The sequence below is a fragment of the Gasterosteus aculeatus genome, chromosome 5 (assembly GCF_964276395.1).
Source record: "Gasterosteus aculeatus chromosome 5, fGasAcu3.hap1.1, whole genome shotgun sequence".
Classification (NCBI taxonomy): Eukaryota; Metazoa; Chordata; class Actinopteri; order Perciformes; family Gasterosteidae; genus Gasterosteus; species Gasterosteus aculeatus.
The window spans coordinates 6,345,490-6,366,072 of NC_135692.1; the positions used below are offsets into that span (position 1 = coordinate 6,345,490).

The following is a 20,583-nucleotide window of genomic DNA, read 5'->3' on the forward strand; positions in this document are numbered from 1 at the left end:
GTGGGTTTTGGACTGATGGTCGGACAAAAGAAGCCATTCGATAAACTGAACAAAGGCTTTAGAAAATTGTGGCTATTTAAAAAAGAAAATCTCTTTCCAACAATGTTTCTAACCAAAAAATCCACAAATGAATTAATGATGACAATTGCTAGTTGGTGCCAAGATCCAAAATACATTTGGTCTTCTCCATTGTCATTTTTCACAATTCTCACTATATTTGCAGTATTTTTCTTATTTACATCAATAAAACTAAAGTAAGAAAAAAAAAACTAAAATGAATCATACACGTATTGAAATGAATATCACAAATGTGGTGGCTCTAGAGTCAGAGAAAAGATTATCCGGAATCTTTCGCATCCAGGCATAATGTTTTGGGAGTTTTTTTTAACAAAACGCTACAAGTCACAGTTATTGACGTTACCACCGTATGCAGGAAGTAATGGCTTCCTGCTGCTGCATGATACTTCATCGAAACACAGCTTCCCCATATCACACACACACAAAGCGCAGCAGCAGGCGTCTGGTTCTCATATATTAGCATCACCATGTCAAGTCAAAGCGAGCCAATCATCACAAGAGACAATCTACTGCAAACACCTGAACAGGTACGCACTACAATGCACTCAAACTTTGCGATGAGTCTAAACTGGAGTACATTTTTGTTTCATTTTGGCTCTCTGAATGCCAGCTGCTAACCACCTCGTTTATGTGGCGCTGTGTCGATGGGCCAACTGATGATGCTGTCAAACGTATCAGTTTATTAACTTCTTCTGCTCTCATGGGGTTTTGTGTTGCTTTATCTATTTTATTTATTAATCCTTTAGCTGATCATTTTCTTTTGTTCTTTGTGAAATCCCCTAAAATGATCTGCAACCGAGTAATCCTACACGCTGAGTCAAGTTTTCCAAACGGCTGTTTCAAGATGCTTTGACTATGAATCATAACTACCTCAGATGCATGTTTGAATCCCATGGTGCAGAACAAAGTATTAGCTCACGGAAGATGTAGCTCTGCTGCTGTATGCAAAGATTATGAAAATTTCTGTGTGGTATGTGAATAGGCACAGGCATATTTGTATTATTATTTGTAGTTTGGCCGACTGTCATTTCCTTTAAGGCGAAATCCCCCAGTTGGATATTAGGTGGGTTGTTGCTCTCACTGTCAGCGAGAGAGGAAGTCCCTTGCAGAGGAAGGCCTTATTGGTAATCAAAAACACCAGCATTTCTTAAACCTAGTGGGGTTTGGGTTTTCTTGCAAGTTGAAGTATCTCGAGGTTTCTTGCCTTATAAAGAGCTGATGATGAATTTAAGTCATTTTTAAATGCCTGTTTCACTCAACCGGGCGCTATGACATCATTATTTGACTCTGTCAAATATGTGTATTTTAAACATAAGCACCTGTATCATCTGTCTTCCAGGAACTCGGCTCCTCAAAACCCAAACAGGTAAAGCTGGTGGCTGCCGCCTTGCTTGTGTGTCTGTGTGTTTAACAGATTTATCAATGTTGCAGGAACGCTCAACCAAATTGCACTACCGAATTACTTAATGTGAAATGTATAATCTAACATTTTCGGAGCACGGAAGATGTCTTGTCCTCTTGGGTTTTGATTTGAATAAATACTGATTATGAATACATCTCCCAACTACACAATTGAAGTGATTTATGGAAGTGATAGATTACCCAACTCAAAAATACAGACCATGAATTCTGAATGAAAACTAAATAAATGAACCACTGGATGTTTATGGAAAGTGAGAACACATTCAAATGACCATAGTCCATAGTCATGATCTGTACCAAATGGACAAGAACAGGTGGAGGGAATGGTACGGCACATCAAGGAAGAGTTTTGTACCCGCTGACTTTTTTTCTCTTTCTGTTTTTCTCTTGGCAGTTCTCACCTGCCAATGTACGTAAACTAGGGTTGACGAGGAAGACGAGAGACAGGAGGGTAAGCGACGCTCCTTGTCCTGCAAATGCAAATGTGGGGTCCATTAAAACCTCCGAATGCCTTGAAGTTACCTTCTGCGTTAGAGAAAATAGAGTAGAAAATCTTCTGTTCTTCTATCAAGGACGATCACAACCCAGAAGAGAGGGCGAGGAAACACAAGGAGCTGGAGGTATCACCATTCGTGTGCTCTGCATTGCATAAAATAAAAATGTTCCCCCAAACCAAGCTCACACTCTGTTTATTTCTGTTCAAAGCTGAAGCCTCTGTATAAAGAGCTGCTGTACACCATCACTCATAGAATGGGCAAACCGTCCTCCGCTCAGGTCTTCACGGAGAGCCAGCTCCACCAGTACATCCAGGAGGCCTTCACCATGACGGAGGCAGAGCACAGAAGCCTGATGGAGAGGGTGAACGGCACAGAGGTGAGAAAAAAGATCCGCTACGCCTGTTGCCTAATCCTGCGCATTCAAACACTCCGGATATCTATCGAGAGCATTCATAGCAATCATCTTAAGTTAACCTGCGTGTTTGAATAACTATGTGACCCGCACAGCCTCCAGTATACTGCCTCATGGCCACTGTAAAGGAAGCCAAGGAAATCCTGGGAAAAGACATCAGTGGTGAGGATGAATCCCCATGACGACACACTGAATGGTTTCACTCAGTTTTCACTCAGCCACCATTATGTCGACATCTACTCAATGTATTTGGACAAAATCCACTGCAGACATTGTGGTGACCCACAATTGTCATCTAGCTCCACCCACATTCAAATTTTTTTGCAAGACCGTGAGAGCTTTTGACAACTCGCAGATGGATTGCCATTAACTTTCACTGTCTGTAGTTCATGCAGAGTAGACTGTGTAACTCTGAATTATGAAAATCTGTCATGCTACAAGTTACCTCACATTTTTGGGGTGTTGAGCAGGTTTCAGTGACCCATACTGCCTGCTGACCATCATGGAGGATGAGGAGGAGAGCCGAACACGGCGCTCCAAAGCCAAACCCTCTAAATCTATTGTGAAGGACGTTGTATCCAATGACAAAATCTACGAGACAGAGATAAAGAAGCAGACTCTAAACCCTATTTGGAACCAAACCTTCATACTGTGAGTCCGCGTGTGTGTTTGCTGCATGTCAGGTAAAATAGGTGGAAGTGATTTTTTCTCTCATTGGGTTTTTCTTTTCGGTTTAGAGAGTTCAGAGACATCGCCGGTGCCAGTTTCCATCTTGAGATGTGGTGATGAAAACATCCTTAGCTTTTAAATCGTCCTGTTTATTGCATTCACCTTTACATGAACGGATAACCCATGACCCTAACAGTGATCCTTCCTCTTCAGGGATAAGGACGAAGAGCTTTCCCTCACCCAGAAACTAGAGGACATCAAAACCAACTTCAGCAGTTTAAAAAGGTACTGACTACACTATCTTGGTGACCCAGACACAAACAGAAGACCCAGCAGAGAAGGTAAACGTGTGCACTTGTACCTGTTTTAGGATGATCAAGGATGCCAAAAAGGAAAAAGGCCAGGATGACTTTTTGGGCAAGGTGGTCCTGAAACTACAGGTAGTAGACGTTATTTGTTCATCTGTTTGTTTTTTTTACTTTTCTCGTTACTTCTAGTTCCAATGCTCACATGCACCGTTTTACTGTAGGATCTCCACTGTACTGAAGACAACTGGTACAATCTGGAGCCCAGAACAGAGACGTATCCTAATCGCGGCAAGTGCCACCTGAACCTCAAGTTCATCCATAAAGCGGTAAAAAAAGAGTGCATTTGAAACGCTGTTTTATGTTTGGATCTATGGCATTAAGGCACGAAACAAACAGAACAAACAAAAGAATAAAAGAGTGCTGGTCTTTGTTGGTGAAATGTGTGCAACCAGAGGAGGAACTGGAATTTACGGCCTCTAGTAAAGCCCCCAGCGTTCCCTAACAGATGACGGATCCAGCTGGGTATATTTATGAGACTGGATTTGTGTTTTGTGACTGACAGAGAGACGGGACGCTGAGTGCCGGTCGTAGTGCTTACATCAACTACTGCGGGATTCTGCAGCAGTTTGTTGAGGCTTACATCTCCAAGCAAAAGGTAAAGGACACGCACACTCTTTCTTTAAAAAAACAACAAACATTAGAGTGGCTCACTTTTTGCTCTTTCCTTTGGATCGCCCCTCTCGTCCGGCCCCTCTCAGAGTTCCGCTCCGTGGAAAGGGGCGCTGTGTGGCGAGGCTCAGACTCTGCTGGAGTTCTACGCCTCGCAGAATGACCTCTCACCTTTCCTCCAGGACCTGGCGTAAGTGGGTTTTATAGTACACAGGTCCCCGACCCTTTTCTGCCTCACGGACCGGTTTCATGTTCAAGTCACATGGCGAAAAATTGTTATTATTATATTATTTATCATCTTTCAGTGGTATTGTATGACGTGATGTGACATATTTTAGCAAAGCCCCGCTGTCTATATAAATAATACCAGACAAAGTATAGACTCTAATGACAATGATTCAAAGCTTCAGTGGGTAACTTTTATAAAAGAAACTTTTTGTCATATTTGCTCAGATGGTCATTAACTAACAGTAGATGAGATGAACTGTGATGAACAGCTCTGATTGGTTGATTTACTTTGCGCGTGGAGACTTCAGCAGCACTAAAACAAATCAGAGAAACATGATCTTTTCACAGATGATCATGTTCTGCTGGCACGACATAGAGACACAGTTCGAGCAAATTTGACAAACAGTAACTTTTACTAAGATTACAAACTTCAACTTGAAGCGAGGAGTTCTGCCTCCTCGCACATCAAATATAAAGATATTTATCATTATTTGCATTCAAATTTGGAAAACGGTGTCAGTTAATATCCACTTGCCAATATATATATATATATATATATATATATATATATATATATATATATATATATATATTCATTCACATCAATGGATTTTTATCATGGTAGCTGTTTCAAACATATCCCCCAACCCTTATTTACCCCCACAAAGTGTGCATGCCGTTGTTTCAGTTTCCACTTCTCAGTGAGTTTGTGGATTTGTGCACCTCCAACAGGAAGTGGGTGGCTTACAGCAAGCTGTACCAGAGTTTAGAGGTGGATTCTTCTGTGCTCTTCCAGCAGCTGACCAGCGTAGAGTACCACTGGCGACAGCAGGAGCTGCCGCACCAACAGGTACGAGCGCCCACTAACAAAGCACGTCCACTTTACTAGTATGATCTCGTTCTACTGAGTACTGAGCGCCCATTTTTTACTTTATAGCTGTACTACCCCACCATTCAGGGGAAAATTTTTACTCTTTTTAAACTCTACTGTTATCTCACATGTGTGTCATGTTTGACGTGGTGTCCTTGTTGCATATTACACAACTCAGATTAGTTCAAATTAGGCCTTGACCATCAGAAACAGTTTCTGTTTCACCAATAATGACTAATGGCAAAGGTCTCTATACTCCAAAAAAGGAAACATTTGAAAGCAAGACTTTTACTTTCTTATTTGTTTTACAGCTGTTTGACAACTCCTTTTGCCCCAGACTCTCCTGGTTCCTTTTCTTAAAACATGAAATGAAATGAAATGAAAAGAACCCAGGAGTTTCTATCTAAGCACACATGAGGGTCCGATAAAGGTGTTTCACTCTGTTAACAGAAACAGGAACTTGGGGACTCTCTTCATGGTTTCCTGCAGTACGGACTGTGTCTGGTGGCCAAATACAGAGACATCTTTCCCCCGACTCCCAGCGCTACTCCGAAACTACACACACTGCTGAGGTATGTTTTAAGGTTAGCCCAAATGATGGTTGTGATTTAAAACTCAGATCAGGCAAAACAGGCATGTGCTTCCGTCTCAGAATCTTGGTCCAGATCTGTAAGACTCAGGCGTTTCAGAAACTGAACCCGGCTCAGTTTGAATTACACGACGAGGTCAGCGATGCCATACAGGTGAGTAATAAAAAACTAATGAGATTATTACCACCACTTGTTGTATCAGTCCTTAATTACCCATGATTAGATTAGATTAGATTCAACTTTATTGTCACTGCACAGGGTACAAGTACTGAGGCAACGAAATGCAGTTTAACATCCAACTAGAAGTGCAAAATAGCAAAAAGTGCAGAGTATGTGCATATGTAAAGTGTAATAAGTGAATAAATAGATATGTACAGTAAGAAATGGATATGTAATAACAGTGCAAATGTTCAGTGGCTGGAGGAAGGTGTGTGGCAGTCAAGCCAGGGTGGAGGGGGGAAGTACAGTCACTGAGGGAGATGTGTGTGGGGGGTGGGGGGCAGAGTTCAGAGTTCAGGGGAGGCAGTGTTCAGTAGGATGACAGCCGCAGGGATGAAGCTGTTCCTGAACCTGCAGAGGGGAGGAGGGCAAACAGTCTGCGGCTGGGGTGAGAGCTGTCCTTTTCGATGATGATGGGACTTCTATTTCAGACAGGTACACAGGAGTGGTTCACTCTCAAAAAGGGTCTGCATCAGCCGATGACTAAGGTGAGGACAAACACATCATAAAGGCCTTGGATATGGTACTGAAGTCACATTGTTTTTGCACTATGTCGACATACAGGACCTGGCAGAGATCGTGAACGCCCTCTCCAGGTTGATTGGGGAGGTGCAGGAAGACATAAAGCACAACAAGGACGTTTGGAATCGGGTTTTTCTCAGGTGAGATAGGACAATTGGTCTGTCATTAACAGACAGATATTTTTCAGTGGCCTTGGCAGCGTTACATTGGGGTTCGGTGGAAACTGGCTGGCTCACTAGAGCACTTCACTAGAACAAAGCCACCATCAAACCTTTTCTTTACCTGCTACGACATGTCAAGTTGTCAATATGGGCGGCATTATTAACAAAGTAAAAAACATGCATGTAATCTACTAGTTTATTTTATTGGTGTTAAAAAGAAAAAGAAGAGATCAAAACTTCCAAAATAAATCTAGTAAAACAAGATGTACACTTACTGATATGCTTTTCTCTCATCACTACAGTGCCGTGCAAGTGGACGTGTTCACTGTTGTCTACAAAAGGTTTGACTCCCTGGTACGTGTCCTCAACCTCCAAAAACGTCCTTTAAACAATTTAGTCTGGTTTCATATCTTCTCGCCTCATCTTCTCTGCCCCGTAGATCGCAAAAGAAGTGAGGAAAACGTTGTCCCTGCTGCAGGGTCAGATGGAGCAGGCTCTGGCCAACACCCTTTTCCCTGTGTACCTGAGCCTGCAGGCCATCCACAAAGACAAGGCTTTCTTAAAGACAAGGTCAGCTGTCACGCTCACAACACAATCCTTCCTTCCATGTTCTGTTTGGACCATATTTGGATTTGCGTGATCACTTTAAATTAGAAGCTAACCCTAAACCTCTTTCTTTCAACGTTATATTATTGAATGATAGTAAAAACCTCGCGGTACAATCAAGATGCATATGTTTATATCTAGTAGCTTGACTTCTCTGATCGTGCATCATCTAAATGTCAGGAGTATCTACTTGTGGTTTCAGGGGATCACTTGAGTTGACCAACTTTCAAGAGGACTTCAGGGACGCTCTGCCCTACTGGCTGAACCAGGCGTTCAGTCGAACTCAGGAGAGGGTGGAGAGGGCTGTGCAGGTAGACCAGGTAACACTTAGGACTTTGATGCTCTCCTTTTATGGTGAACATAGTTTATTTCACAGGTGATTTCAGCATGATGTGCTCTAACCTCTCCTCTCAGCTCCAGCCCCTGCAGTCTGGTGCGGTGCCCATAAAACACAGCACCTCAGCGGTGGACCTGGTGGCCTGCATCCAACCTATCTGCCATCTGTGGGAGCAGCTGTCCTGGCCCGACCCCGAGGAGGCCTTCATGCTCATGGTCAAGCTCACCGAGGTGCGCTATGCAGCCGTTGACACGGCGGTAATCGCATGACGGTCAGTTCAGAGGATGTGAGCGTGGGAACCTTTGCTGTCTTTGTGTTTTATTTTCAGGATGTGTGCAAGATTGTGGTGAACTACTGTCACACACTGAAGGAGAGGGTCAGGGTGCTGTCGGAGAACTCCGACCCCGGCAGTGCCATCAACATGGTAAGGAGCGGGCTAGGGTAAAAAAAAAGAAGAAAAGAAGCATGGTGTGCGGTGTACGTGTCTCAAATTGTCCTCTTCTCTCTAGTTGTGCGTGGTGGTGAATGACTTGGAGCACTTGCGGTCAGTGCTGAACCGACTGCCCACACAGCTGAACTGGGCAGGACTTCGAGACCGGACCCAAAACGTGATCGGAGAAAGCCAGTTCCACAACACCCTGCCCTCACAGCTGCAGCAAGCCCAGAGCGTCCTCGGCCGAGAGATCCGCTCCGCTCTGGACACCCTTGGGAAAAAGGTGCGAGATTTAACACGGGACATTTGATTCGTCGGTAAACCGACAGAATTGACCATGGAGTTGAGGGGAAACCTCCTTGACGTGACCTCTGCCTCTTGTTTGCCTTTCCAGTTGAACACAGACATCGAGACTCAAGTCCGGAACATGTCAACCAGGAAGAGGCTTCCCTCCAAGTCCACAGAGGACGTAGGCGACCATCACCGCTGCTGTAAGATAAACACAGCTGCCTTCTGTGGATGCCTGATATCCAGCCTCTTCTCTTTTAGGCCGCAGCCCCCTTGATGCGCTACCTGGAGCAGGAGCTGCAGTACATGAACGAAAATCTGGTTCAAGAGAACTTCAACAGGTACACAGGCTACGTGTGAACCGCGTCGATTTAATCCAGTTTAACCGCTTTGCACCACTTGATGAAATCGCCTCGCGTTTTGTTTTGTTTTTTCTACCCGTCGAGTCCAGTCTCCTGACTCCTCTGTGGAATAACTCGGTGAAGATCCTCTACCAGGTGGCCACCCAGCATCCACAGCAAGGGGGGCTCATGGTGTTCTGCCAGAGACTGCTGTATACGCTGCAGGTCTGTCAGAGGAAAACTTTTGTAGTAAATTAGCTTCAGCTCAGAAAGAATTCCACTGAACGTATCACCTCAATATTTTAAGAAATAAGGTTCAATGCAGTAGGCAGTAAGTAAACGTCGGTGCTATAAAGCGCGATGAATTAACACAACCACTATGTAATGGTGGTCTAATATAAAATATAAATATGTTTCTATTCATGGATATCAGATGTTTAACTTACACATAATTACTTTTATTTTTTCATATTTTTCTTTATTTGCAAAAAGAAACCTGGTTTAGTCAAATTCCATGTATGTGTCAGCATACCCAATAAAACGTATTTGATTCTGATTGTGGCGATGGCGGCGTTCAGCCTTCTCATTTAGCAACCGGATTTATTAAACCAAAAAACGAGGGAACCGTCATTATTATTCCCGCCAGCTACGCTTTAGCCACTTTTAGCTTATCTTAACATAAGGACTCTAAGCAGAGGGACGGGGCTAGTCTGGTCCCGCTCTAAATCCACCTGCGAGCAGCTCCAAAGCTCACAAATCAACATTTTACGTTGCATTCTTTGAAGCCAACACATTGTTATGTTGTGTGAATTCCAGTGCCTGGAGCAGTGCTTCCTCGCTGAGGGAAATGGGCTCCCGCTGAAAACGCTCCACTCTGATGAGTATATGGTGAGAAACTCAAGACGAGGCTTTTATTCAGCCCACGTGAAGTGATAATCGTCTTTTCTTCACATTCCTTCTTTCTTCCCGCGTCCAGGCTCTCAAAGCTCATCTGACTCACAACTCTCTGAGCAGCTGTCAGCTTATTGAGAAGTTCCTTGAGAGGAAAATACAGGAGCAGGTGAGAGACAGGGCAGGAAACGCTTCTCCAGCTGCTGTAAAAGCTCCCGCTGCTTGTTAACCCATGCTCTCCGTTTCTCCCGACAGAACGTGAACACCTCGGAGAAATACGGTGCCGTCACCCTCCTGGCTTCCTACAGCAGATCAGACCAAAGGCTCAGAGTTGAGGTGTTGAATGCGGTCAACCTCTTGCCAATGGACTCGAACGGTATGGCCGCGCAGCCCCATAGAACCGTTACGGGAAACCTCTCCCGGTGGCCTAACGCTTCCCGTGCTTCTGCCAGGTCTCAGCGATCCGTTTGTGCAGCTGTGCCTGGAGCCCAACCACGTTTTCCAAGAAGTGGAGACTCGCTGCACTCGCACCAAGAGCCGTGATCTCAATCCGCTTTTTGAGGAGGCCTTTGAATTGTAAGTTGTTGATCTTGCCGATGCTGTACAACCACGCGGATGTCTCAGACGCCGCTTTGTCACCCTTCCCTGATCTCCGAATCCTCTACATCACAGTCTGGTATCCCTGGATCAGTGCCGGGCTCCGGGGGCATGCCTGGTGCTGACGGTTCTGGACCACGACACCTTGATGACGGATGACTTTGAAGGCGAGGCCTTCCTGGCCCTCAAGGGCCTACCGGGAGTCGCTAGGGATATGAAAGGAGATGAACTCAGCCTACAGCCTGAAGTCACGCCTGCTCAGATCCGATTGCCTCTAATTCATCCCAAACATAATGGTATGATCCGTCTGTGGGTTTAGACCAACGTAACAGTCTTTCACTTTATCGACCTGTTAACTAAAGGAGCACAGGGAAAATAACGACATGCTGGGACCTTATTTCAGCACACTTTGGAGCCTTTTTGGTCCCAGATGTTAGAGAATTGCCGCGGTACAACGATATGAAAAAAAAGCTTTAAGACAAAGTCATAATCTAATCCTGAAACTTTCTCGTTTCTCAGACGACAGCATTCTGGCACTTCTTGAGTCCAGGAGAGGAGAGCAAGAGGCTCAAGCCTACGTGAAGAAGCGGAGGCAGAGAGAGAAACAGTCCCAGGAGGGGATTCAACCCTAACAAACACCACACAACAACTTCTTCCTTCCAAAAATATACAATTTATTTTTAATGAGCTGTACCAAAAACAAAGATATCCATTGGCGTCGGATGAACTGCGTTAGTGAGCATGGGTTTAGGGAGGGGGATCATCAACTCTTTCACACCTGCATTTAAACCTCATGCACCTCACACATCTGGCTGCTTCCTGATGCTAGGTCTTAATCAGTGCAAGAAAAACGTATGGTATCACTTAACTATGTGTGTGTGTATATATACACACACAAATGTATAATATATATATCAGACTACATTTGACACACAAAAAATGTCAAAAAATACTACAAATGTAAAAAACTATGTTGGCAAAGAAACCGGTGAGACATTGATTTGAAACAGAAAATGGGCCGCGTTTTAATAAAAGTTGGTACGTCTGAGTTGACATGAAAAGCTTTTAAGTAAAATTAGAAAAGAAATTTCAAAGACTACACAACTGAATACATTTGCTTTGATTGTGTTCACATGCGTTCCTCTTCCAGCCTATGCAGAGGAATATTAGAGATAACCTGAGAGTTTTAAAAGAGGCCATCTGTTGTAAATTGAAACAAATATTAATACATTTTTAAATAAATTCTGTTATTCAACAGTTATTGACCCTTTTAGATATATTTTGGTAGAAAAGAAACTATGGAAATTGTTTTTAATTAAAAAAGAAATAATAATAATAAGCTGCACTCCTTTCACTGGAGGATGCTGAACATGCACTTTAATTGTTTTCAGTCGGACCTCTTGATTCTGTTAAGACCGCTCATAACCCTGCTAACTGCTAACCCGCTGTATCGTGCGTCCACCTAAAAGGTTTGGACAGCTTTGCTGTACAACAACTTAACTTGCCTCTTTTCAGAAATCATAAAACAGTTCTCATGTTGACCCTAAATAGAATGCAAACACTGAATGTGACCTGGCCACTGAGTATTAAAAGTCAGTAAAGACGACCACTGTTTTGCTTTATTCTACATGTGATACACAGCTAGTACGCTTACTTACTTAGAAAATTGCTTGTAATGTGGTTTGACCCCGACTCTAGATTATGATTATTGTGGTTTACGAGGACAGTGATTATTAAGGACTGAATTATCACGAGTCAAGGTCATGATTTCTGGAAAGAGACTCAACACTTATTTTCTATCAAATCCAAGAGTTGTCACAAGGCGAGAGCAAATATCAATAAAAACCTCCACAGATCCCAAAGAAGAGGCCCAGAAGCTCCATAACACTCCAGGAACTAATCTGTAGGGTGAGCTTGTACTTATATGATATGATAACAACCATGATGTATAGGTTAGGGTTAGAGTAGAAATAACAGCAGGTCATAAAGTGATTTTCACAAATCTAGTACAGGGGTTCTGAACAGTGTTGCTGGTCGAGAGCATAAGTAAAAAAGTTCTGGTGGTCCGCAGGTAGCCACTAGAAAAATTATTAATTCTAAATTCCACATAAACAACTTTCACTTAGAAACCTGTGCTGGTCATTCATCAGTAAACGTCATCTTAAAAATACAAAACCAAGTCAGCGCCTGTGTCTTTAGCACATTATGAAAAAAGACCTCAACATGATTTCGGATGGCGGTTGAGATCCAAGGCTGGTGTCTGTGGAATCAGGAGCGACTGGTTTGGAATCTGCGGTGGCCCAGCAGGGCTCAGGGGGGGTCAAGAGAGCTGCTGCTCCTGGGTCTGTTCGGGGCAGAGCGGGCACTTGGTGGAGGCAGAGCAGCTCTCACACTGCAGTCCGTGGCCACAGGTCAGGGACACCGAGCCCTGCTCACCACACGTCACACAGCACTGTCTCTGTTTCCTGTACACCACCTTGAAAAAGAAAAAAAAGGGCAAAAGGATATAGACTTCTTGAACGGAAGGACTTGGACGATTTAGGGGGCCGCACATAGTGTAAAAACAACATTATTGCTCTCAATTAAAAAAAATACAAAAAACATGTTGAGGGTGATCATGTGAGAATTATCAGTTCTTTCGTATCAGTTATTTAAAATGTTTGGGTCCACCGAGCGGGTCGCCGGTATTACCTGTTCCACGGTGTGTAAGCAGCTGCAGAGCTGAGCCTGCAAGCTGAGGACCGACTCCAAGGGCAGCCGGTGCAGCAGCTGGAGTTGGTGCAGCGCTAGATGGGGATTGTCTCCGGTCCGTAGGCTCTCCAGCGCCTCCTGCAGGAGGGACGCCTGCCTCTGCGCCTCCTCCTCGGACTGCTTGGCTCTCTCTGCTTCCATGGTCAACCGGGCCGCGTGGGCTCGCGACTCCTCGGCGTCCGCTTTCAGTGCGGCCCACGACTGCAAGACACGGAGCGCTCATTCGTGAACTGGGGCCGATCGGAGCGCGTGTAAAACCGCGTTAGTTCCACTCACAGCACCGTCACAAGCATGCGTGCACACGTGCCCCACTACCTACCTACCTGAGCCGTGTGTCTCCAGCTGTGCCCCCACTGCTTCAGGGCCCCGTGAGCTTCCTCCAGCTCCTGCTTGAGCCTGGAGGTCTCTGGACCAGGGCCAGAGGGCAGGAGGGTGGGGGGGGTGCCAGGGGACCCCTGGCCTGATGGAAAATGCTCCCAGATATTAGTGCTCATACCATTCAGACCTGCAGAGAAAAGCATACGCATGAGGAACTGCCGGATTATCACTCCCTACACCACTGTGCCTCTGTGATCAAATTCACGCCAAACCTAAATGGTTGTGAGATGCTCCCAAGAAGGTGTTTTCCGATTGGCCGGGTTGTGAGAGGGGTGTTGAAAAGAACGGTGAAGTGTGCGGCCTGATTGGGGGAGACGGCGAAGGGGAGCTGAAAGGAGCGGAGCTGCTAAAGGAGCCGGGGATATTGACTGGGGCAGAACTCTGAAAGTGGCTTCCCCCTATAATGGGAGACAAATAAAAGTTATCTTCATCTCCGTAAAGTTAATGCTAAATGATGTGTTCATATTTGTGTTCTGAAAAATACCCAGCATAACTCCCACGCTGGGCAGACCAGAGCTGCTTTCCAAGTTCCTCTCCAACACCGACACACCAAAGTCATTCAGGTCCAGATCGTCTAGGGCGGACTCTACAACACACACACACACAACACACACCAGACCTGCAGTTATTTGTTGATCTGTATCGGCAAAACCGTTTGACATGTGTGTCCGAAATTTCTGTACATAACCTACCAACGACTGACTCCACTGTCTCACTGGTGGGGTAGAAGGGCAAGGCGTTGGCGTTCATCCCAGAAGACAAGGCGGATCCCGGGGCTCCCAGAGGGGCGGGGCTTGGTGGGGTGGCTGCCAGGCTGGAAGGGATGCTGGAGGACAGACTCAAAGGGCTACCGACGGGCAGAAACACTAACAAGTCCTGAAGGGGGAACAAACGTTCAATGTGGTTTCTGGAGGAGCAAGTGTTTAGTTTATTGTTGTGTCTTTGCAGCAAGATTATTATAAACAAGAAAAGTAAGTAAGAAACAACTGTTTTTACCTGTTTGCTTTGTACTATTGCCAATTCCCTGCTGCGTTGCTCGAGAGCAAAACTTCTTTGCTTTGCCTGAAACCACCAGCAGTAAAACAAAAAATGAACCGCCATTTATTAGAAACCTTGACATCGCTCAAGAGATGGGTCCTTCTCACCTGATCCTCCCTCTCAAACCCCGGCGCCCTGCCGTAGCCGCCCTCTCCTGCCCACGGAGACGGAGGCTCCGCCCTCTCCCTCATGTTCTCACACAGAGACAGAACACTACCCAGCAGTCCGCGCTCCGCCACGCACTGGGAGAACGGATCCGAAACACAACCAGGCCCGTGGCCCATGTTGTGTTTGTTGGGGCTTGGAGGAGCTTCCTGGGCCGTAAGAGGGTCCGGAGGTCTGGAGGGCGGAGGGGAACTTGGTGTGGGGAATGGGGGCTCCTCTGGAACAAAGGGCCCTGGAGGGAAGGTTGAAAAAGCAATGATATCAATGTATTGGTGAATTGCGGGATGATTCATCAGACTCGACAGGCGCTTGGAAAAGTGTTATGAAGACTTACTTTCAACGTGAGCAAAGGCACAGAACGGCCCCCTGGGACAGCTGCCGCACTGCTGCATGTCGTTACACTTTGTGGATTTATAGATCTGGGGCAAATAGAGAAAAATCAACACAACATCGACAATTATCCCCCGTGAGATGCGTACAATTCTTTTCTGAGGGCATTTTCACACAAACCTCTGGGTGGAACTGCTGTTCCGTTCTGGTGTGGCAATACTGGCATCCCTCTGCTCCCTCACATTTACTGGGGTCCCCCCACTCCTCACTCTGTTTCACAGCTGGACAAGGCAACGCTCTGCGGTGTCACGGGCGAACGGCACCATTTGTTAAACACATTCACAATTACACCGTCGCAACAGATATTTGCAAGAGCCTTTTGCAAGACGTGAGGGAGCACCTGTATTTGTGCTTGTGCGGGCTGCGCCTCCGGTCTTTGCTGTTATGGTAGTACGGACAGGCATAGCCTTGACGGCAGAGGCGGGGGGGTTTCTTACAGAGCTCCGTCTTGTAGTGGGACAGCACATAGTTGTTATCTGAGGGGTTGAAACACAAGTAACACAGAAGGAGTGTCAAGAGTGACCCGATCAAGAGAATTCAAAATAAAAGGATTGGCGATTCTGCAAGGAGGGAGATACGTTGTGAATCATGAAAGTGTTATTTCCGTGGCTTGGAAAGGTTAATTCAATAGCTGTGAGCATGAGCTCCTCTTTCAAGTCTCATACTCGTGATGACACCAAGCACAAAGCGTGCAACTGCTCCATAGACGATGGATGAGAGGCCGACGGGGATCTTTTCATATATTTTATAGGGCTTTCTTCAATTTAAGTGTGAAGCATAAAATGGCACACAGTGAAAACTTTTGAGTCCTTCAATGCAGCAGAGGAGACAAAACAAAGAACTCAACTGACGAACAGAGGGTCATCCGGAAAAAAACGATGAATCAACCTTGTCTGACTTTCACAATACTAAATAAACACATATATAACAACATCAGCATGTTTTTTATTGCTTAACTCGTAATTATAGTTTACTAGTATTACATTGATTCAACAAAGGCCTTTTTTCTTCTCACACGGTTAAAGCTCTGTAACACACACTTACCTTGCCAGCGTGGCTCCTCACTCAGTATCTTCTCTATGAGGGCTGTGCTTGCTGCCTGTCCCGACTGGCCGTCTCCTGCGCTTCCCTCTGTTGGCCCCGAGCCTCCCTGAGTCTCCATTACCTGCACTTCCCTGTGAAATGTGCAGTGTAAATAGACTGTAGGTGATACACGACAGCACCAAATAGACAAACATGTGGCGATATTATCTTATTTTGGTACCTGATGTCATAGACAGGGGTGCGCAGGTCATGTGATCCGTGGGCGAAGGCACAGTGGGAGCCGTTTTTGCTACAGTGGCCTTTTCCATCAGTTTCATGAATACACGATCCTGTCTTGTAGTAGCGGAGGTGGTACCGTCGCTCTGTGTCCCCTGCAGTCCGATGTAGAAATGGGCATCTGGAACACAGAAAAAAACATATGCACAGGTCAATATTCTATAGTATACAAAATTGTATGATTATTGACACAACTACACACAAATAACATAACTCCTTTTCAGCAGCGTAACGCTTATTATAAATTAAACTGAGATGTTGTCTTTTGTGATAAAAGCTGGAAGAGGAATATTTTGAAATGTTCACTCAGTGCTCCACTATGTGGTTCATTAGCACACATCACAGATACCCCAGTTCCCTCTGTCCTTTATTCATGTCCCCCTTGTCTGTGATCGTCAACAACAGGGTGAGAAATAGATCAGAACTGTTCAGTCTCAAAGAATTGTGGGAGAAATGCTTTGTGCAGATGCTATTGCACAATGTGAACATGCCCTCCAACGACTTTTAAATGAGGACAGGGTGTATCTTCGTTACCTTAATGTCTTTCGCCCAAAGCTCCATTGACATGCAATTTTCACCCCCATCTGGTGGTTTCAGTGGAACAATTCAAGATTCAAATGTAAAAGGTGACCCTAACCCAAAGCCAGATTGGACCATTTGGAGTTACAGCAGCTTCAGCAAACCCACAAAAGTATGATGAGGGTTCTAACTCTAAACAGAGGGCAGAGGATGTCGTATGTGTGCAGACTGTAAAGCCCTCTGAGGCAAATTTGTAATTTGCGATTCTGGGCTATACAAAATAAAATGACTTGACTTGACTTGACTTAAACGTAACGCAAAGCCGCCTTGTACGTCACACTCACTCGTCTCCATCGGGACAGGTGCCCGTTCCTTCGTCATATTTGGTACAGTACACATCTGGGCTGTAGTTGAAGGTCCCGTCCCGCCTGCGGATGGGTCTGCGGCGCCGCTGGTTAAGGAAGTGCCAGTGGAAACAGGAAAACGGCCTGTGTTGTGTACATTTATGCTGTACGAACAGGGGGCACTGCTCAGTTCTGAACTCCTTTAAATATCTGGGGGAGAAAGCAACACCAGTTAAATGCAAATCTATAAAGGCTCCTTCATCAAGTCATAATTTTCTATTTCTATTTACAGTATTCAGAATGGCTTTGCTCGCAGGGGGGGGGTCTAGTGGACCCTATCTTTCATACCATTATTCTTCTCCATCTTACTCTCTGCTACTGTGAACACAGTGGTACTTACATACAATACATGAAATGCAACTAAACGCGCATGAAGTGAACAGCGAGACCCATTCACAAATGCACAACTTAAACGGTGCAGTGGCACAAACTAGGGGAGACATGGCAACTCTTAGCGCGTACGTCAACGCGAGGCCTCTTTCATGGAGACCTGCTGCTAACTACTTAACGTTACGTTAACGCACTGGGCACATTGGCGCTAAGTGGGGCTGGTTCAGCCACGTTACAGTTCCTAACTCACTCGTTCACTCGTATACAATGTGGGTTGTGATTAAGCTACACGTGAGGTTGTGTACATTTGGCAAAGCTAACCCAGCTAACTAGCTACGTACGTGTAATGTTGAGGTTTCTCGGGCTGCACGTTCAACACGGTTGCGGGGGAAGTCGAGCCCCCAGCGGGCGAGGACGAAGAGGACGAGGAGGCCCCCCCGGTGGTCGTCACTGCCGAAGACGAAGGGGGCAGTGGGTGTGTTTTAGACATTTTACCCGTTTGAAGCCTCACAACAAGAACCTTGTTTTTAGCTTAATGGCTAGCTATTCTTGCTAGCTCCCAAATCCGCATTCTACATCGATGTGAGCTTGCGCAAGGCAGGAGGAAGTAGTAGCAGGGGGGCCGCACGGGATTGTGGGGCATGAAGTCACGGGTGTATATGAGTTGTAATTCGAGTTGTAGTTCAGTCATAACTTGACTAAGGTTTGGGCACATTTCCTTGCGACAATGTAGAACATACACATTGTAGAAAACCGAACCCTTGATGTATTACAATCTACAATTGTGTGGGTTATTCTTCTTTTTTAGGCGTATTGGCGCTTGGCAACACAGACACTGGTACAATGCCGCCATTAGCTGGTATGGAGTGTAAATTACAGTGTCTAGCATTTCGAATATTTAGAATAAAACTCACATAATATCAATAATAATATTGTTTATATGCTAATGAAAACAGGATTATTTCAGTTTGGTCTAAACTTCAGATCAGATTTGTCATTTTCTTTATCGTATTTATTGGTGGAATGTGGACCAATGAGGGTGTCCTGTTTTTCATCCATGACGTCACAACAAAGTATTAATAGTCGGCCTCAACCGCTTCTCGTCACATATCGTTTTCCGCGACAACAAACAGCTGACTAACCGCTCGTCTCACGTCCTAAAGGTAACTATTATATTATTGGCATCTCTTTGGCTGACGGTACAGGGTCCTAGTTGTCGATAATGTGATTTCTGTTTGTGTATCTGAGTGTGTGTAAAGGCATTTTCTGACAAACGAGCTAACATGGCGACTTGCTAACGTTAGCATTAGCTTGAGCTGGAACAATGGATTTCCTTGCAGTTTGGAACCAACGCTAAATAGGATTGTCGGCTCGTTGAAAACTAGACTATGTGAAGTAATTTCTATAACAAACTGTCGACATTGAATGCGTATATACCGTTGAAATACAGCTCCTGGCACGTTAATTCTTTGTAAGCTAACGTTAAGTTAATGTTGTTCAAATCGATTCGATGTCGACTGAGGGTGAAACGAGAAACTGTTAAAATGGCGAGGTCGGGAAGCTGCGGCTCACTGGCGGAGCCGTTGCCCCCTTTACCAACCGAGTGTTTTGATTCTGGCGGCGTCTAAATTGGTGATGACGGTGTAACTAATTTGTTACTTTAGACCTGGTGCCATTTGCGAAAACGGCCATTTAAACTGAAACTGAAACCTGACATTGTTGTGCTTTTAATAAGGCCTCGTTGGCTGTCTCGTTTTATGGCGGTGTAGCGTAACGTTACCGGGGCAAACACTGCGCCTCCCAGTGGTTTAACCTGGAGGGGGGAGGGGGGACTGTAAGCCCGTATGCTAGGCGGGGTTAGCCTCCTAGCACCATCGAAACCACACTGTTCTACCTCGTCTGTTTTCTGTGTGTTGCCGTGGATTTTTTTTTTGTCGGCTGTGTTTAATTCGCCTGGCTGTGTTCCACCCTTAGAAAGCTCGAGATGGCGCGTACCAAGCAGACCGCTCGTAAGTCCACCGGAGGCAAGGCGCCAAGGAAGCAGCTCGCCACAAAGGCAGCCAGGAAGAGCGCGCCGTCCACGGGAGGGGTGAAGAAGCCCCATCGTTACAGGTACGGCATAGTGACGTCACCGGCCCCAATGCGTTGCATACGCTCTTTTCGCGGACATGTCCTATTCCATACTGTAAGGGCCGTACACTTGCGTTAATGCTGCTGTAAACCTTGTTTTGTTCAGGCCTGGAACTGTGGCGCTGAGGGAGATTCGGCGTTACCAGAAGTCCACGGAGCTGCTCATCCGAAAGCTGCCCTTCCAGCGCCTGGTGAGGGAGATTGCACAAGATTTCAAGACCGATCTGCGCTTCCAGAGTGCAGCTATTGGAGCTCTTCAGGTAAACGTGTTGACTCAGTGCATGCGGGTGATGGCTGGGGCAAAAGAAAAGTAGCCATGAACCTAACTTCTTTTCCTTTCAACAGGAAGCAAGTGAGGCTTACCTGGTCGGTCTGTTTGAGGACACCAACCTGTGCGCCATCCACGCCAAACGTGTCACCATCATGCCCAAAGACATCCAGCTGGCGCGTAGGATAAGAGGGGAGAGGGCCTAAGCACCAATGCTCCCTTTTATCGTAATTAACTATTTGTGGACATTTTATTTCTTGGGTATTTTTTTTTTCTTTTGTATTTTAGATTGAGATCAATCATTCCGTGAGACTGATTACACTTAAGATAATTGGAAGTGTTGTGCAGCAAGTGTATCTTCCTAGTTTTCCATCACGGGGTCACGACTCCAGCCATTGCATCAACTCATTGTGGACATTAGGCTCCATCTGGGGATGGAAGTTGTCGAAGGGATAAATTCTTCATATCTTCTCTGGGGGGTCCAGGGTCTCTTCACTCTACCACTCGTCACAAAATGCCAGCATGTCCTGCTCAGTTGGTCTCAGTGTCCAGGTGTTTGCTGCTACAGTAAATATTTATGCCACACTCTGATCGACAGCACGGCACCCCCCCTCTATTTTTCTTGACTGCTTTTTACATGTTTTTAAACATAAACCCTGGCAGCTACATTTAATACTATTTATGAAATGTTGTCGCGTGTCTTTCTATTAAAGGTCTTTATGAGTAGAAATGCTTGTGTTGCTTGACATGT

At 45.5% G+C, this 20,583-nt stretch overlaps 3 protein-coding genes across 4 annotated transcripts; 2 read left to right on the forward strand and 1 right to left on the reverse strand.

Moving 5' to 3' along the window:
- The first annotated feature begins 440 nt into the window (after window positions 1-440).
- unc13d (unc-13 homolog D (C. elegans)) lies at window positions 441-11,745 on the forward strand. Its single transcript, XM_040177545.2, has 33 exons — window positions 441-605; window positions 1,418-1,444; window positions 1,895-1,951; window positions 2,073-2,120; window positions 2,206-2,373; window positions 2,505-2,571; window positions 2,880-3,060; window positions 3,147-3,191; window positions 3,292-3,363; window positions 3,449-3,518; window positions 3,608-3,712; window positions 3,949-4,041; window positions 4,145-4,245; window positions 5,016-5,133; window positions 5,605-5,726; window positions 5,807-5,897; window positions 6,395-6,451; window positions 6,528-6,625; window positions 6,949-7,000; window positions 7,086-7,216; window positions 7,455-7,572; window positions 7,667-7,819; window positions 7,918-8,013; window positions 8,099-8,305; window positions 8,417-8,491; window positions 8,572-8,651; window positions 8,762-8,876; window positions 9,468-9,539; window positions 9,628-9,711; window positions 9,798-9,918; window positions 9,995-10,118; window positions 10,215-10,435; window positions 10,659-11,745. Exons 1-33 carry the CDS (start codon window positions 546-548, stop codon window positions 10,769-10,771), a joined length of 3,342 nt encoding a protein of 1,113 aa, XP_040033479.2. The 5' UTR covers window positions 441-545; the 3' UTR covers window positions 10,772-11,745.
- Window positions 10,793-18,254, reverse strand: unk (unk zinc finger). 2 transcript variants are annotated; one of them, XM_040177546.2, is made up of 15 exons: window positions 17,776-18,254; window positions 17,045-17,254; window positions 16,126-16,302; window positions 15,906-16,036; window positions 15,202-15,337; window positions 14,982-15,099; window positions 14,806-14,890; window positions 14,414-14,703; window positions 14,265-14,330; window positions 13,961-14,144; window positions 13,753-13,854; window positions 13,481-13,666; window positions 13,214-13,395; window positions 12,831-13,091; window positions 10,793-12,615 (listed from the first exon to the last, which is right to left on the reverse strand). In XM_040177546.2, exons 1-15 carry the CDS (start codon window positions 17,922-17,924, stop codon window positions 12,460-12,462), a joined length of 2,433 nt encoding a protein of 810 aa, XP_040033480.2. In that variant the 5' UTR covers window positions 17,925-18,254; the 3' UTR covers window positions 10,793-12,459. The 2 variants fall into 2 exon arrangements, with proteins under 2 accessions (XP_040033480.2, XP_040033481.2); XM_040177547.2 differs by having other exon boundaries at window positions 13,210-13,395; window positions 17,776-18,040.
- On the forward strand, window positions 18,092-20,562 carry LOC120819838 (histone H3.3A). Its single transcript, XM_040177580.2, has 4 exons — window positions 18,092-18,597; window positions 19,409-19,546; window positions 19,671-19,824; window positions 19,910-20,562. The coding sequence occupies exons 2-4, from the start codon at window positions 19,419-19,421 to the stop codon at window positions 20,036-20,038; spliced, it is 411 nt and encodes a 136-aa protein (XP_040033514.1). The 5' UTR covers window positions 18,092-18,597; window positions 19,409-19,418; the 3' UTR covers window positions 20,039-20,562.
- Window positions 20,563-20,583: the final 21 nt, after the last annotated feature.

Bases quoted from the DNA above. Each gene is read 5' to 3' on its own strand.
- LOC120819838 (XM_040177580.2), top strand. From the start codon at position 19,419: ATGGCGCGTACCAAGCAGACCGCTCGTAAGTCCACCGGAGGCAAGGCG. The intron at 19,547-19,670 runs GTACGGCATAGT...TGTTTTGTTCAG, and splicing joins AAGAAGCCCCATCGTTACAG to GCCTGGAACTGTGGCGCTGA. The intron at 19,825-19,909 runs GTAAACGTGTTG...TCCTTTCAACAG, and splicing joins CAGCTATTGGAGCTCTTCAG to GAAGCAAGTGAGGCTTACCT.
- unc13d (XM_040177545.2), top strand. From the start codon at position 546: ATGTCAAGTCAAAGCGAGCCAATCATCACAAGAGACAATCTACTGCAA. The intron at 3,364-3,448 runs GTACTGACTACA...TACCTGTTTTAG, and splicing joins AACTTCAGCAGTTTAAAAAG to GATGATCAAGGATGCCAAAA. The intron at 6,452-6,527 runs GTGAGGACAAAC...GTCGACATACAG, and splicing joins TGCATCAGCCGATGACTAAG to GACCTGGCAGAGATCGTGAA.
- unk (XM_040177546.2), bottom strand. From the start codon at position 17,924: ATGTCTAAAACACACCCACTGCCCCCTTCGTCTTCGGCAGTGACGACC. The intron at 14,704-14,805 runs GTAAGTCTTCAT...CCTTCCCTCCAG, and splicing joins TGCCTTTGCTCACGTTGAAA to GGCCCTTTGTTCCAGAGGAG. The intron at 12,616-12,830 runs GTAATACCGGCG...TTCTTTTTCAAG, and splicing joins GCTTACACACCGTGGAACAG to GTGGTGTACAGGAAACAGAG.